This window comes from Portunus trituberculatus, chromosome 47, assembly GCF_017591435.1.
Source record: "Portunus trituberculatus isolate SZX2019 chromosome 47, ASM1759143v1, whole genome shotgun sequence".
Taxonomy (NCBI): Eukaryota; Metazoa; Arthropoda; class Malacostraca; order Decapoda; family Portunidae; genus Portunus; species Portunus trituberculatus.
The window spans coordinates 6,484,382-6,500,482 of NC_059301.1; the positions used below are offsets into that span (position 1 = coordinate 6,484,382).

At 39.1% G+C, this 16,101-nt stretch overlaps 1 protein-coding gene across 1 annotated transcript in view; it reads right to left on the reverse strand.

The window, feature by feature from the left end:
• Positions 1-1,378: 1,378 nt before the first annotated feature.
• The window catches only part of LOC123498128, a 33,950-nt gene continuing 19,227 nt past the window's right edge, over positions 1,379-16,101 (reverse strand). Inside the window, exons 7-11 of the mRNA XM_045245303.1 lie at positions 12,205-12,422; positions 10,509-10,686; positions 2,555-2,654; positions 1,798-1,927; positions 1,379-1,468 (exon numbers count right to left, since the gene is read on the reverse strand). Of these exons, the coding sequence (XP_045101238.1) occupies positions 1,379-1,468; positions 1,798-1,927; positions 2,555-2,654; positions 10,509-10,686; positions 12,205-12,422 (716 nt within the window). The remainder of the gene's footprint in view (positions 1,469-1,797; positions 1,928-2,554; positions 2,655-10,508; positions 10,687-12,204; positions 12,423-16,101) is intronic.

Below are 16,101 nucleotides of genomic sequence, written 5' to 3' on the forward strand. Positions count from 1 at the left end.
ATATATATATATATATATATATATATATATATATATATATATATATATATATATATATATATATATATATATATATATATATATATATATATATATATATATATATATATATATATATATATATATATCAATCTGGTCTTTATGGGCGTTTTCTATTTTCATTGGTGCTGCAGGAATCTCCTTTAACTATCAATATATTCATGAAAGCTTTCTAGGAATCCTCAATAACTGCCTCTAGAGTTAGCTAAAGTAAGGTGAGTTAAAATACCCAAGCCTTTGATAATGCAGTCCCCTGACTGAGGAGTATGTCCACTTGAAGGTTCGCGGCTACACTTGTCCGAAACACTGTTCGTCGCATGATGGAAACATATACTAGGGTCATGACACAGATGGTACTAACACAGTGCCATGTCTGCAGCTTCTAACCTCTTTGACACCAGTGCCTCCCCGACAGCGACCCCGGCATTTTCCGATCCTGACACTGATATTCGCAATAAGTGCGAGCTGGTCAGAAACAATCGTGTTTCGGGAAACTGTAGTCGCACTTGAAAATTGGTTCACCTTCATGATTTCAGGAGGGAAACAGATAACAGAGTCAGTAAATCCCAACAATAGATTACACCAATCGGTGCAATCTATCTCACGATCTTTCGTTAGACATTTCTTCCATACAGTTCAAAATAATAGCCACTAAAACACTAATAATCACGTTTACCAGTAAAGATTGTGAAGAACAACTTCACTACTGGATGCTTTTAGTAATTATTGAAACTGAGAAGTTATTATTTATTGATGGTAACATCCAAAGATCACATCTCATCCTCATCCTTCATTTTGCATCTCCTCACTCTCCACTTTCCTTTTTTGACTAAAGGATATTTAGCTTGTCTGGAGATTTGTCTCTGTTGGATCCCTTGACCTCTGCTCACGTGGCGAAATGGGGAGCATTAACTACGCATCGTGTGTCTTCTGTCACTCCTAACCATTAGCCATTGTCGCAGTTATGGCTGCAAACATCTTCAACATATTTAAGAAAAAGGAAACCAAGCAGACTTTTTTTTTTCTCGTTTATTGTCATGTGGACAAGCAGCCTATAGAGTATAGACGATGTCATCGAACCTTAACAAACCTGAAAATCAAAAGGAATGATTTAACATTAAATCAAATTATGAGTGGTCATTGTTACTTGTAAAACTGCAAACGCCAATAAATCAGAGCGAATTTTGATCGTAAACAATAATGATTCCTTCCTCAAAGGTATGTCATAAGAAATATAATTCAGCTTATTATGTAAAAGCTATTAAAACATCTGACACATGTAAAAGCGTTCACTCGTATTGCTATTTCGCAATTTACACACACACTAACCACAACTCCATCAGTGACGCATGATTTCGGCGACCACCAGTTCTATGTTTAGTGTGATTACGCCCACAGCCAGGCCCCCACCAAGCACCACCAGCATGGCCTGCAGGGGACAGGGTCAGACCATCAGGATGTCCCCAATAACGATAGAAACCATGTGGTGGGGAGGAAGAAGTGGAGAGAAAAAAAAAAAAATCTTTTAGTTTTCGGTACTGCTTACGTTACAAAATCGTTCCAACGTAGCATTGTATAAAGACACTGTTAAGCGGTGAAGCAAGCAATGTTTCTATGAGAATATCCGTGAGTAAAATGTTCAAAAAGCATGCGACGCACACACTTTGATGTTGAACCTAACCTAAACTACCTGCACACTTGCCTCCATCATTTGCTCATGGATAAGAGAACTTCTAAAGTCTTACGAAGGGATCCTACCCAGCATTGCCTGAGTGACAGAGACGAGCTGACGGTAATCTTGGTCGGCACCTGCTCACACGCACTTGAATTAGGCATCATATCCATCTCCCAGTAGTTATACAGGCCTGCTTCATTCATGGATGTTATTCTGCAATCAAAATGGACTTACTAACTTACGATGCAATGATATCAGCTCACGATAACCATGCAAGGAACAGTAATAATAATATGGGACCTGCAGAGTACAAATTCACGGAAATATTTCCAGTAACACACAAACTGGAAGGTCATGACGAGAGAATCATGGAATGTGGCGACAGGGAAGCAGAGTACAATAACTGAAGTCACAAAAAAAGATTGCTATCAAAAGAAAATGTTGCCAAGAGCAATTAAGATGATAGAAAACACTTAAACCCTACTGACTCAGTCAACCATGCAACAGACTTAGTATCATCCACATCAAACTTGAATTAAATGATAAAAGGTAATTTTTGTTGACGCTGAGTTATTTGTTATTGATGTTATTGTTGTTGTTGTTGTTGTTCGCGATGATTATGTTGTTCATCATTATGCATTTCTTACAGATTAAAGTTTATAAAAAGTAGGTATTTACTCGTAATATGCCATGTCAGTCATTCATATTCCTTGTACACAGATAGATATCCTGGGAAACAATGGGCACACCAATGGTATCAGTTGTTATGAAAAAAAAAAAAATGCATGTGTTTTATATAAAGAGGCCAATGATCCCCCGTGCGTGCTTCTCAGTCCTCACCGTTTGTTGAAGACTGGGATGAGAGGGCTGTCCTTCTGGCTGATCAGTGATATGGGATGAGACAGAATACGCTCATGTCCAAAGTAGAAGTCACATCGCCCTAAAAGAAGAAAAACACTGCATTAGTACATCACAACCTACATAAACGTTGTGTTCTTAAATCTTCACCTTTAGAAGCGTGAACATTAATTGTCCTAAAAGTATTGTGTAGAATATAGTCAACTACATTAAAACCTGTCCCAACACTTCTCTCTCTCTCTCTCTCTCTCTCTCTCTCTCTCTCTCTCTCTCTCTCTCTCTCTCTCTCAGGTTGAATATAAGACATACACGCACACACATACACCACGTAGTGTAGCACGCTCGACTCACAACCGAGAGTCCCGGGAAGCGACGAGGCAAATGGGCAAGCCTCTTGATGTGTGACCCCTGTTTACCTAGCAGTAAATAGGTACGGGATGTAACTCGAAGGATTGTGGCCTCGCTTTTCCAGTGTGTGTGGTGTGTGATGTGATCTCAGTCATACCCAAAGATCGGTCAGTATGAGCTCTGAGCTCTTTCCGTAGGGGAAAGGCTAGCTGGGTGACCAGTAGACCACCGTGGTGAATAACACAAGAGGCCAAAAGGAGGAGGAAGAAGATGAGAAGTGAAGAGTCACAAGAGAAGGAAGAGGAGGAAGAGCTGATGGACGTGTGTTTCACTGTTTGATCTGCTGCAGTCTCTGACGAGACAGCCAGACGTTACCTACGGAACGAGCTCAGAGCTCATTATTTCCGATCTTCGGATAGGCCTGAAACCAGGCACACACCACACACCGGGACAACAAGGTCACAACTCCTCGATTTACATCCCGTCCCTACTCACTGCTAGGTGAACAGGGGCTACACGTGAAAGGAGACACACCCGAATATCTCCACCAGGCCGGGGAATCGAACCCCGGTCCTCTGGCTTGTGAAGCCAGCGCTCTAACCACTGAGCTATCGGGTGTGTGTGTGTGTGTGTGTGTGTGTGTGTGTGTGTGTGTGTGTGTGTGTGTGTAATTATTTTTTTTCGGGGGGCTTCCTTGTTATTATACATATTATTTTCCTAAGGATTTTCAAATTACAAAGGTAACTATTGTATTTTGTTCAGTTTAGGGTAATCAAAGTATCAAGATAACTGAGAGGCAAAACATATTAGTAGAAGTAATGAAATAATAATAATACTTCACTTTTTTCATAATTTCTATTAGTGCACCATTTTTCTTTTTACTTCTACTTTTAACCTGATAAAGTTTGAAAAATAAGAAATTTGCTACTTGGTATTTGCAAATGAGTTTATGTTTATATTCTTAGTTATGTTATGTTAAGTTATTTATTTATTCATGTTGTTATTTAGTTTAGTTATGCGAATTTCTTTCAACTTTTAACCCGATATAGTTTGATTAAAAGATTTCATATTTGTTATTTTTGTATTTACAAGTGAGTTTATGTTTATTTATTAATCAATTTTAGTTACGTTATCTATTTGTTTACATGGTATACTAGTTCAACATTTTTTTTTTTTTTACTTTTTAACCAGTGATAGTTTGATAAAAAAATTATTTCCTATGAGGTATTTGCAAGCGAGTTTATCTGGTTATTTTTTTTTAGTTATGTTATTTATTAGTATATCTATGTTATTTTGCTTAGTTATGCCTAGCACACTTTCTATTCAGTATATACAAGTGAGTTTAATTTTAATACCCTCGTTGAGTCACGGACTTGGAGGAGAGAAATTTCAAAGCGAGACAGGACAGAATGGCGAGGAGACGGAACGAGTTAGGTAAAAGTTCCCATATTTCTCCTATTTTATCAGTTTTAGGGGTAGTTAGGGATGCTTCAAGGTATTACAGTTAGTCTCAGATGGTTAAGATATATGTGAGTAGCGTGTGAGTGGAGGTATATAGTGGGAATGCGCTAATACGTGCGAGTTGAGTACGTATCAGGTAAGGGAGTGTGTAAGTCAATGGTGTGTTTCGAAGCTTCACTGAGATTTTTTATGTGTATTTCCATAGTTATCTTAGTTTTTGTTTACAGTTCCTTTGTTTTATTTCTTACTTTTTTTCATTTTCTACATTGCTATCTTAACCTAATCTAACAAGCTAATAGTGACACATTATAGCTTCTAGAAAGATTCCCACTGTCTACTACTACTACTACTACTACAATTACTATTCTCTACGCCCGAGTGTACGGTATCGGGGATTTTTTTTTTCTTATTGTCAGTGGTCGTTTGAGGTGAGGCTGGATGAGGATACAGGAAGAGCTAGTGAGAGTTGAGGAAAAGTTTTGATTTTGAGAGGGTGTGGTGTACGAGAGGTGAGGCTGGGAGACGGAGAGGGACGGAGGATGAGTCAGAGAGAGAGAGAGAGAGAGAGAGAGAGAGAGAGAGAGAGAGAGCTGACGACTCGACGAGTGAGAAGTGATTTTTGTTAGAAATAGAAGGAACAAGATTTCTTATTTCTTTTTAATTCATTTGGTTGTGTTTTGAGTGTTTTATCAGCGTTGGTGGGTGTGAGTGAGAGATGAGCTTGAGAGAGGGAAAGGGTGCAGTGGGCGGTGATGGGTGTGCGTGCGTGAGGCTTTCACTATACACTAAAAAGTTGATTCGTAGTGTCACCGCAGGCGCAGCCACGACACATGCCATTGCCTTACCGGCGGTAGAACTTGGAGGATCTAGTATTTCTATGTAAAGCTTTTGCATATAAAACTTCGTTATTTTACAAAGCAAGTCTGCTTGTTTTTTATTTCTATCTTCCTTTAGCGGGAAGATTAGGTTTGTTTTATCACGTCTCTAGCTATAACCTAAAAACTGTTCCGCGGAATCCCAGGTTTCCTTGATGACCTTTCAAGGGTTCCGTGGTAAAAAATCTATGTACTACGTTTGACAAAAAACTTACTTTTATTTACTAATACGAACAGAAAAGGGTAAAATTAAATATGAAATATTTACTAATACGAACAGAAAAGGGTAAAATTAAATATGAAACGGATGAAATAATTGCACTTGAGGAGAGAGAGAGAGAGAGAGAGAGTGTGTACATGAAGTGCAAGTCCATTTAGCCCCTGTCATTACATACGGGGTGTTCTATCTACTCGCATATTGTGTGAAGTTGTAATGGGGTTTCCGCCGAATACCAGAAGTGCGAAAGGGTTCCATAAGTTTGAAAAGTTATAGAACCACTGGCCTACATGATAGAGTCTGGGAAGTCGGTATGCTATCTTGATCACCTGGGACAGGGCCACAGGAAGCTTCTTTGGGCAAAGCTCACATTATCGTTGTGACGGTGTGTCGCGTCACAGCTTGAGTGTCAATATGAGTCTTACGACTGTGATTGGTTCTCTGGTTGCTTCATCAGTTGTATTGCATTGCCTTTGATGCCGACATGGGAGGAGACTTATTGTAAAACAATGATCCAGCTCTCTATCTGCAGATGGTAAGGGAGTGTTTGGATGTTATGTACAAGGCACAAGAAGTATGTAGGATAAAGGTACTTGACCGAGTCCTGAGCTGGAGTCATTGCAGATCACTACTTTGGCAGGTGTGGAGGAAGTGAGGTGTCTCAGTGTGCTAACTATTTCATGGAGTACTGCTGCAAGTTAAAAATCGTAACAGTCTTAGGGTGGGGAACTAGATTGGTGATGTAGCTTCTCTCTGTAAAGAGGTGTGAGAGATGTGTATCTGCCGTTGTGTTTGGTGAGGAAGAGTTGAAGTAAGTTTGTGTCTGTGGAAGTTGGCCAGACCTAGGGAGAGGAGTGAGGATATGTTAATGGAAGATGGAATGGGAGAAAAGGCTAAGGTTTAAGTTTATCAGATAGCTAGATTAAATGTAATTGTAATTCCAATTTCTTGCTCTTTGTGTGTCTTTTGTGTATTTTTGTCTAGCATTGTTTATCATATTGCATTTACGTTATAAGTGTTGAAGGTCAGCAACTGTCAAGAAGTACAGTTTTCTAGTCCATTAATTGTTTTTTGCTGGCCTTACCATCAGATAGAATTCTTATTGTTATGTAGATTTCCATATTACAGGTATGTGCAAAGAAGTGGATAGTGCTGGCTATTGATTCCAGGTTAGTTACATTTAAGAGGGAGGTTTCAAGACATTTAGCCCTTTCTTTTGGCTAATTCTCTCAGACCTGCAAGGGGACCGGCAACTAAGTGGGCTTTTTTTTTTTTTTTTTCATTTTACTCTTTATGTTGCCTTTGGCCAGCTTTAGGTCATAAGTCATACCTAAGTAATGGCATTGCAGGTTTAGACAAAATATAAGGGAATCAACATTCACAAGCTCATGTCGGTGGACTTGAATGTTGGTGTGGGAGCTGTTTGAGTTAACAGATCACATCTCTTCTCATGTTCTTCCATGTGATGGCTGAGTATTTGATCCCTCGGGCAGCTTAGTGGAGCAATGGTCAAATAGTAACCAGCTTACCCTTGGAATGGGCTACCTTCCTAGTATAGAGCAGCCTTGCTAGTGCACAGGATTATTAAAATCTTCTGTGCTGTAAATATTTTATGCCTGTAACCTACATGCAATCACCACAGTGGTTTGTCTTTAGTCTTTCCCTCCCACTCCCATACTGACCTGCCCCTGGTTCATTACTAGCCATCAGAATTTAAGTAGTCATTGTGTGTGATAGGAAGTATAAATCACCGAATGTGAATTGGTCATAAAGATGTATCCAGTTGTTATAATGAAATATTTGGCAAGAAATTATGAAAAGTGAGTGTCATTCTTATTTAATACATATCTAAGTCTTAAGAGTTATTTTCATGTGCATAAGTATCTGGTGGAATAACGTGCACATATATATTACATTATAAGCTCCAAAAAAATCAGTCTGATATTTGTGACAAGTTCAGAATGCTGAAGGAGGTCTGTCAATGCTTACTGGGAAGAGAAAAATAAAATATTAAGTCAGATAGTCAAGCTCGTTCTCGTAACTAGTCTTGAAGTTGTTTTTTTTACTAATGTTCATTAAGTTAAACAAGTTTGTTTCATATTGCCATTACTTCTTTTTAACAAGTTCTTTAATTTTCAGAGAAAAAATACAAAAATGGCTGGTACAGGGAGGCAAGTAGTGGCACTCTGTAGTCAATGAAGGCCATCACTGAAACTAGAAGCACTGACCTGCAGACTTGATGGTTGAAGCGAGCAGCTTATAACAGGTAAGAGCAACTGTATTGTTTTAACATTTGTTCTTTCTTAGTACAATGCTTACATTGTTTGTATATGTTAAGAGAATATTGATTAATCTCATGCAACAGAATGAAGTAAACTTATTACCTATTTAGGTTTTTTAGTAGATGTACTGAATGGAAAATGTCAAGTTATCAAAAAGATTTCAGTAAGTCACATACAATTAGTTTCAAGATGGAACTATTCCATTGAGTGTCAAGCAAGTTGTGTGAACTGTAGAGTGCTAGAATGATGTAAAAGAACTACACTGATTTGGTTTGGACATATTGAGAGGATGAAAAGCAGGGTTGGCATTTGAAAGAAAAAAGTAAATAAGTAAAGCTTGTGTTTTTATGGGAGTTAAAAAAAATTTATATGTAAAAATCATATTCATATTTTATCATATTGATAAATAAAGTTTAGTGTACAGACATCTCCCTACTTGATAAAGCAGCTTTTCTATCTACATTTCTAACAAAAGTGACACCTGTCATCTTTTTTTTTTTTTTCCATAGCAGTGTCAATGGCCAGAATTGCTTTTGATGAGAGAGAGAGAGAGAGAGAGAGAGAGAGAGAGAGAGAGAGAGAGAGAGAGAGAGAGAGAGAGAGAGAGAGAGAAGGGGAGGCTTAGATGGAGGAGTTAGTGAGGAGGGAGTGGGAATGAGGAGACAAATGGAGTGGGGTTAAGAAAGGTGTGGTTAAATTGACACATCACATCATGACTTCTGGTCTGTGATATTTATCTTAGAAAATCCTTTGAGATAACATGTGGGTTTAGCTAATAATGGATGCAAGAAGACTGCTTCATCAAAAAGGGAGCACCTGTACATATACATAGAAAATGTAAAAAGTTAAACCTGACTTGTTAACACAGACTTTATCTAACCAGACCAACTTGTATCATTGTGAAGCTAAGAATCCTTTGAAAAAAATTTATGTATAATATTGGGGAAAACTTATGAAATGTATGTTATATGAGAGGACTGGCTGGACTTGCTATGATGGTGTGATTTGCATTTTTTTACTAATTTACATGAAAAAAAAAGTTACATTGCTGTAGGATGAAATTGTGGTCATTGATTTTACTGGCTTAGATGCAAGGCCAATGTGATTTGTGGTTGTTTGTACAGAGGCACATGGTGTGTGTGTCTGTATGTGTATTTACCTGTTTGTGTATTACAGGGCCCGAGCTAAGCTCTCTGTGTCCTGCTTCCTCGGCCACTCCTGTCATATCTCTCTTTCATCTGATTGACACACACTGCGTCAACGACATCACTGCTCAGTTTATTCCACTTATCAATAGTACGACATGGGAAGCTGTACTTTCTCACGTCATTTATACAGATACCCTTTATTAGTTTTTTTCCATGTCCTCGGAGATGATTACTTGTGGTCACCTTTATCAACTCTCTGTCCAATATGTCAATCTTGTTCACCAATTTATACATAGTTATCATGTCTTCCCTTGTTCTTCTCTCTTCTAATGTGGTCAGCCCCAGTTCCCTCAGCCTTTCCTCATAGTCTAACTCCCTGAGTCCTGGTACCATCCTTGTTGCCAGCCTCTGTACCCTTTCCACCTTCACATATTTCTTCATATGGGGTGACCAGACACAAGCTGCATATTCTAACTGGGGTCTTATTAAAGTGCATAGTATCTTCTTCATCATTCCTTCATCTAGGTAGTGGAATGCAAGGCCAATATTTTGAAGCATGTTATATGTTTTCCCAAATATCTTGTTAATGTGTTTCTGCGGTGACAAAGTGTTTTGCACGGTTACTCCTAAGTCTTTCTCCTCATTGGTCTCTTCAATTTTCTCATCACCCAGCCTGTAATCCCTGTTTGGTCTGTATCTACTTCTTCCCATTTTCATAACATGGCTCTTGTTTATATTAAATTCCATCTGCCACTCTTTACTCCACTCATATATTTTATCAAGATCTTCCTGTAACTTGTTACAATCTTCCACATTCTTTACTCTCCTCATAATTTTAGTATCATCCGCGAACATATTCATGTAACTGTCAATTCCTACTGGCATATCATTAACATAAATAAAAAACGTGATGGGACCAAGCACTGACCCTTGTGGAAGTCCACTGGTTACCTTCTTTCACTTTACCTTCCTTTCACCACTGTTCACATTTCTCTTCCCACTAAGTAATTTCGAATCCCACAAATCCAACTAGGCAAGTAATCGGATTCGCGATTACCCGTTTTATAGAATCCTGCCCAGCCGTAGTGTGTGTGTGTGTGTTTCACTGTTTGATCTGCTGCAGTCTCTTATGAGACAGCCAGACGTTACCCTATGGAACGAGCTCAGAGCTCATTATTTCTGATCTTCGGATAGGCCTGAGACCAGGCACACACCACACACCGGGACAACAAGGTCACAACTCCTCGATTTACATCCCGTACCTACTCACTGCTAGGTGAACAGGGCTACACGTGAGGAGACACACCCAAATATCTCCACCCGGCCAATCGAACCCGGTCCTCTGGCTTTAAGCCAGCGCTCTAACCACTGAGCTACCGTGTGTGTGTGTGTGTGTGTGTGTGTGTGTGTGTGTGTGTGTGTGTGTGTGTGTGTGTGTGTGTGTGTGTGTGTGTGTTTCACTGTTTGATCTGCTGCAGTCTCTGACGTTGTACAGGTGGTGTGTGTGTGTGTGTGTGTGTGTGTGTGTGTGTGTGTGTGTGTGTGTGTGTGTGTGTGTGTGTGTGTATGTATGTGTGTGAGAGGGAACAAAAACCTCTACTGTACCTGTTCTAGAAAAATGCTCGTTTCTGACGACTGTTGTTATTACATCGTAATCAATGATTACTTTGCTTTGTGATATAATCTCATCCACAATGGAGGCGTATGCAAACAATGGCAGCTTAGTGAGCCGACCTTCTTCTTCACTCGCTTTCACCTCACAGAAAATCCCAGATGTGGCATCCTGCAATGATACAAGTCAGAATTGAAAATGGAATTGACCAATAGAATGAAGTAGTATTGACTTTTCCTGTAGTGTTTGAAGATGAAGAGGTCGTAAAGTGTGTGTGTGTGTGTGTGTGTGTGTGTGTGTGTGTGTGTGTGTGTGTGTGTGTGTGTGTGTGTGTGTGTGTGTGTGTGTGTGTGTGTATTTACCTAATTGTATTTACCTAATTGTAACATATGGGAAAGGAGCTATGCTCGTACTGTCCCGTCTCCATATCTACTAATGTCCAGCTTTTTCTTAAAATCATGAATATTCCTTGCGTTGACCACTTCCACGTCTAAACTATTCCATGCTTCCACCCTTCTATGAGGGAAGCTATATTTTTTCACATCTCTCCTATAAGTGGCCATTTTAGTTTTTCCCATGCCCTCTCGACATTCTTTCATTCCACATACACAGATCTTCCCTATCCATTTTTTCCATGCCAATCATCACTCTGTATATTGCTATCAGGTCTCCCCTTTCTCTTCTGTTTTCCAGGGTCGGAAGTTGCATTCTGTTCAGTCTGTCTTCATAAGTCAAATCTCTTAAGTCAGGCACCATTTTTGTTGCAGCCCTCTGTACTTTCTCTAGTTTCCTTATGTGTTTCTTTAAGTTCGGAGCCCACTGTATTGTTGCATATTCAAGCCTTGGTCTTATCATTGCAGTAATTATTTTCTTCATCATTTCTTCATCTAAATATACGAACGCCACTCTTATGTTCCTCAATAAGTTCAATACTTCTCCAATTATTTTGTTTATATGTCTCTCTGGCGATAGGTCATTGGTAATTGTCACCCCAAGGTCTTTTTCTTCATGACTGGTTTTATGTCTTCATTTCCTATCTTGTACATACTCCTGATTCTTCTTTCACTCTTGCCAAACTCTAATTTCTTGCATTTTGTCGTGTTGAACTCCATTTGCCATGTACAGCTCCATTTCCATATTCTGTCCAAGTCTTCCTGGAGTAGTTCGCAATCTTTGTCACATCTCACTTTTCTTAACAATTTTGCATCGTCTGCAAATAGGCTCACATAACTGGACACCCCATCCACCATGTCATTTATGTAGACCGCAAACATTACTGGTGCCAACACTGATCCCTGTGGAACTCCACTCTCCACCAAGCCCCATTCTGATGGTCTGTCCTTAATTATTGTTCTCATTTCTCTTCCTACCAAAAGTCTTCCATCCATTTTAGTAAACTGCCATGCACTCCTCCTACCATTTCAAGTTTCCAGATCAGTCTCCGGTGTGGTACCTTATCAAAGGCCTTTTTTAAATCCAGATATATTCCATCAGCCCAACCATCTCTTTCCTGTATTACATCTATCACCCTCGAATAGTAACATATCAGGTTTGTCGTGCATGAACGCCCTTTTCTAAGACAAAGTGTGTGTGTGTGTGTGTGTGTGTGTGTGTGTGTGTGTGTGTGTGTGTGTGTGTGTGTGTGTGTGTGTGTGTGTGTGTGTGTGTGTGTGTGTGTGTGTAACATACCATTATTGCCTGCATGACTGCACCCTGCTTGTGCCACACCATGCCCACTGCATTGTCATCAAGCACTGCCCTGAGGGTCTGGTAAGGCTGTGGCATGTGCCTCACAGCCAGGAGGGACATCAAAGTGCTCTCATAGCTCCTCATTAGAACCAGAGTCACCATCATCCACAGCCCCAGCATCACACGCTCCCACCACCAAGTGTTGCCCATCCACACAGCTGTTTACCAAGAGGGAAATGTGTCACATAGGATAACTGATTAGTGTATTGATATACAGTGTGTGTGTATATATATATATATATATATATATATATATATATATATATATATATATATATATATATATATATATATATATATACAGTGGAGACTCAATACTCGAACATCTAAATACTCAAACTTTTCAATACTTGAATGTAAAAGTTCGATTTAATACTAAAAATACCTGATAGTCGAACATCCACGTCGGTAGTTGTAAACAAAGGCCCCCTGGTGTCCCCTTTCCCTGTCCGTCAGTTGTGACTTGTGCTGCCATAGTCATCAGAATAAAATTTTCCTGCATTCTATCTGTAGTTTTTCATTTATAAACTTACATAACACCAAAGGCTTATTAGTGGTGAAAATGTCTGGTAATCAAACGGCCGCACACTTGGTTGTATACAAAGCTCTGTCATCTATCTTCTTGCAGCAGCCATTGTACAGTTCTGATACTGGTAATACCGGTTTACCGGACACCGGTGTGCATCTCTAGTCCTGCTGCAGTCTTGAGAAAAACAACATTCTTCTGCATTCTGTTTGGTAATTTTTCATTTAGAAACTTACGATGGCACCAAAGAGGTTTATTAGCGATGAAAATAAGGAATCTGGTAAGAGTGCAAGTGCTAGTGAGCCACAGCACTCCACTAGTGGATTCACAGGAATCACAGGAGGAGAAACTTTACAAAGACGTTTTCATGGATGGTGACTCATCCTCCGGCGACCTCCCTTCTCTTTCTCACCCTTCTGTCTTCCTTTTCTATGTTATCCATCACCAACCTTCACTTACAGTATGTACAAATAAAAAGTGTAAAAAAACATATTACATTGAAATTTTTTTAAACTTGAGGTTTTGTTAAGATTATAATTAATTACCTGATTTTTAGGTATCAATAGTCAAACTTTTTAATATTTGAGCAGCCATTGGGAACGAATTAAGTTTGAGTATTGAGTCTCCACTATATATATATATATATATATATATATATATATATATATATATATATATATATATATATATATATATATATATATACAGGCAACCCCCGCTTAACGAAGGGGTTACGTTCCTAAAAAATCCTTTGTTAAGCAAAATTTCATTAAGCAAACTGATTACAACAAGTTTAACCCCTGATTTGAACTTCCATTGAGAGTAAACAAAGCGAGAGTGCATCATAGTACAGTGAAAGGTTTAATGAAAGTAAAAATTATGAAGTTAAACATTTAGGCAGTTTAATTTAAGTCATTATAATGTACACTAATGTATGCATGTATGTAACTTTATAATGTTAATGATCTTAAATTTATGAAGGGAGGGAGAGTGAAATGGGAAAGACACTAACCGTCAACCTGTGGAATGTAAACAAAAGGCGCATCATTGTATCACATACAAAACTTATGTACCACATTTCCACAAGGCTTTCCATTTTATCCATTGTAGAGTCACGAGTTCAGGTGGTTCTTTTAGCTTGCAAGGAAGATACGGCCTCACCAGCCTTCTTAATAGAGTTTGCTGATTTGAAAGTAGTAGAGACAGTAGATGGAGTCAAGATGGTGGCGAGCAATGTTATTAGTTTTCTCGCCTCGTGTCTGTGAATAATATCCAGCTTCACTTTGAGAGTAAGAGACTTCCTGGTCTTCTTAGCAATGCTAGGCGACATTGCAGGGTGTTTTGGTATTAAGTTGAGCGAGTGAAGACGAGCTGCTGCTGATGCTGTTATTGTTTTGAACATGGGGAGTGAGTGGTGCGCGTGTTGTCCATGAGAGGCGTTGGTGTATTCAAAAGTCTGTCGGCTTGCGTGATACGGCGGGGCTTTCAAACTTGGAAGAAATTACCTGGATAAAACTTCGTTAAAGCGAGTTTGGTGTTCGTTAAACGAGCAGATGGTAGTGAAATGAAACCTTCGTTGTAGCAAACTTTTGTTGTGTGAACCTTCGTTAAGCGGGGGTTGCCTGTATATATATGTATACAGTAATTGCCCGCGTATCCAGATTATAGCAGCCAAGGCCCTGGCGGATACGCGAAATATCCAGATAAGCGAAATTTCCTCTCTCAGTCCCTTATAAATGGAGAACAAACATGTACATAACCCAAATGGGTAAAAAAGCAATGAATGAAAGCACATTAAATGTATAATCTGGAATAAAAAATGGTACATAAGCAGTACAAGGGGCGGTGGGATGTACATACAACAGTAAAGGCGTCACACTAACACTTTTCCGTCAACTTTCTTAAGATTATGAACTTTTGTCGACACTCGTCATCACACACAAGCACGCTATCGCCTTTGTCGCGTTTGTCAACTGTAAACAAACATGATGGCCCCTTCACCCCTCAGTAAGTCGTTACTTTTTTTGTTGTTATTTTGGCCTTTATTGCTTTCAATGAGAAACTCTTCATGCAGCTTTGTCCACTCATAAACAACAGAGCAGCTTATCTTGGCCAGTTGCTACTTGGAAGTTCTGCCTTGGAGCGTCGCAGTCCTAGTCCTAAAGAAATGTAAACAAACAACTGAACCACTTTTCTCTTTTTCTACCTCCTGTGATGCCTTGTCTGTCTTCATAAGTTCATCATTTGAGAGAAGTTCAGCATGGCTTTCCAAAAGATCTTGAATATCATCATCATCAACTTCATTGAAGCCAGCCCTATGGCACAGATTTACTATGTCATTTCTGATCGCACTGATGTCGTCTTCAGCGAAGCCTAGGAAGTCATACATGCATTCTGGCCATACTTTATTCCACTCCAAGTTCATGGTAGATGTCTTCACTTCGTCCAAAGATGACTTGATATTATCTAAGGCGTGCTTGATGTTATACGACTTCCACCATTCTCTGATAGTGGGCTTGCCAGGCTCATGTGTGCCCTTTATCAGTTGCTGCATGATTTGCCGCTGGTAGTAGGCTTTAAATGTTTGCCATGGTTATTATGAATATATTTGTGCTTACAATAGACCCTTTAATATTCCATTCATTCATCTAATTAGTAATGCATGTAAGTAATATGTAATGCAATTAGAATAAAAAGGGGGAGGGGAAGAGAAAACAGGCTCCAAGGGTGGTCAAGTTTAAGTCAGTACTGCAAGTGGCGGGGAGGTGTGGCATGGATGATGTCATCACCCCTGCTCTCCTGCGCTGGGCCCTCTCGGATGACATAGGCGGATATCGTATCTGTGAATTTTTCTTACCGTATATTGAATCGAGGGTAGTAATTTCCAAATACCGTAGCTTAATTTACCGGGTAAAGAACTACCGTAAAACAAGGACATACTGTGTATGTGTATATATATATATATATATATATATATATATATATATATATATATATATATATATATATATATATATATATATATATATACACAGGTAACTCTTGATTTACGTGTGTTTAATTTACGCGTTTTTGTTAATAAGCGACTGCAAAAATATTATAATTAATTAAGTTTGCGCGATCAGTTTGCTTAAACGCGATTTGACCCAACCGGATTTCCAAACTGAACGCCAGACGCAATTTCAAACTGCGCATCAGAGAGTTCCACAGCTGGCCGATAGGTTGGAGCTCTACTGCCATGGATGCATTCTTCTGCTACACAGTGATGCAAAAAGAATTTTCCAAGAAAAAGTGCCAGACCATCATGCTGC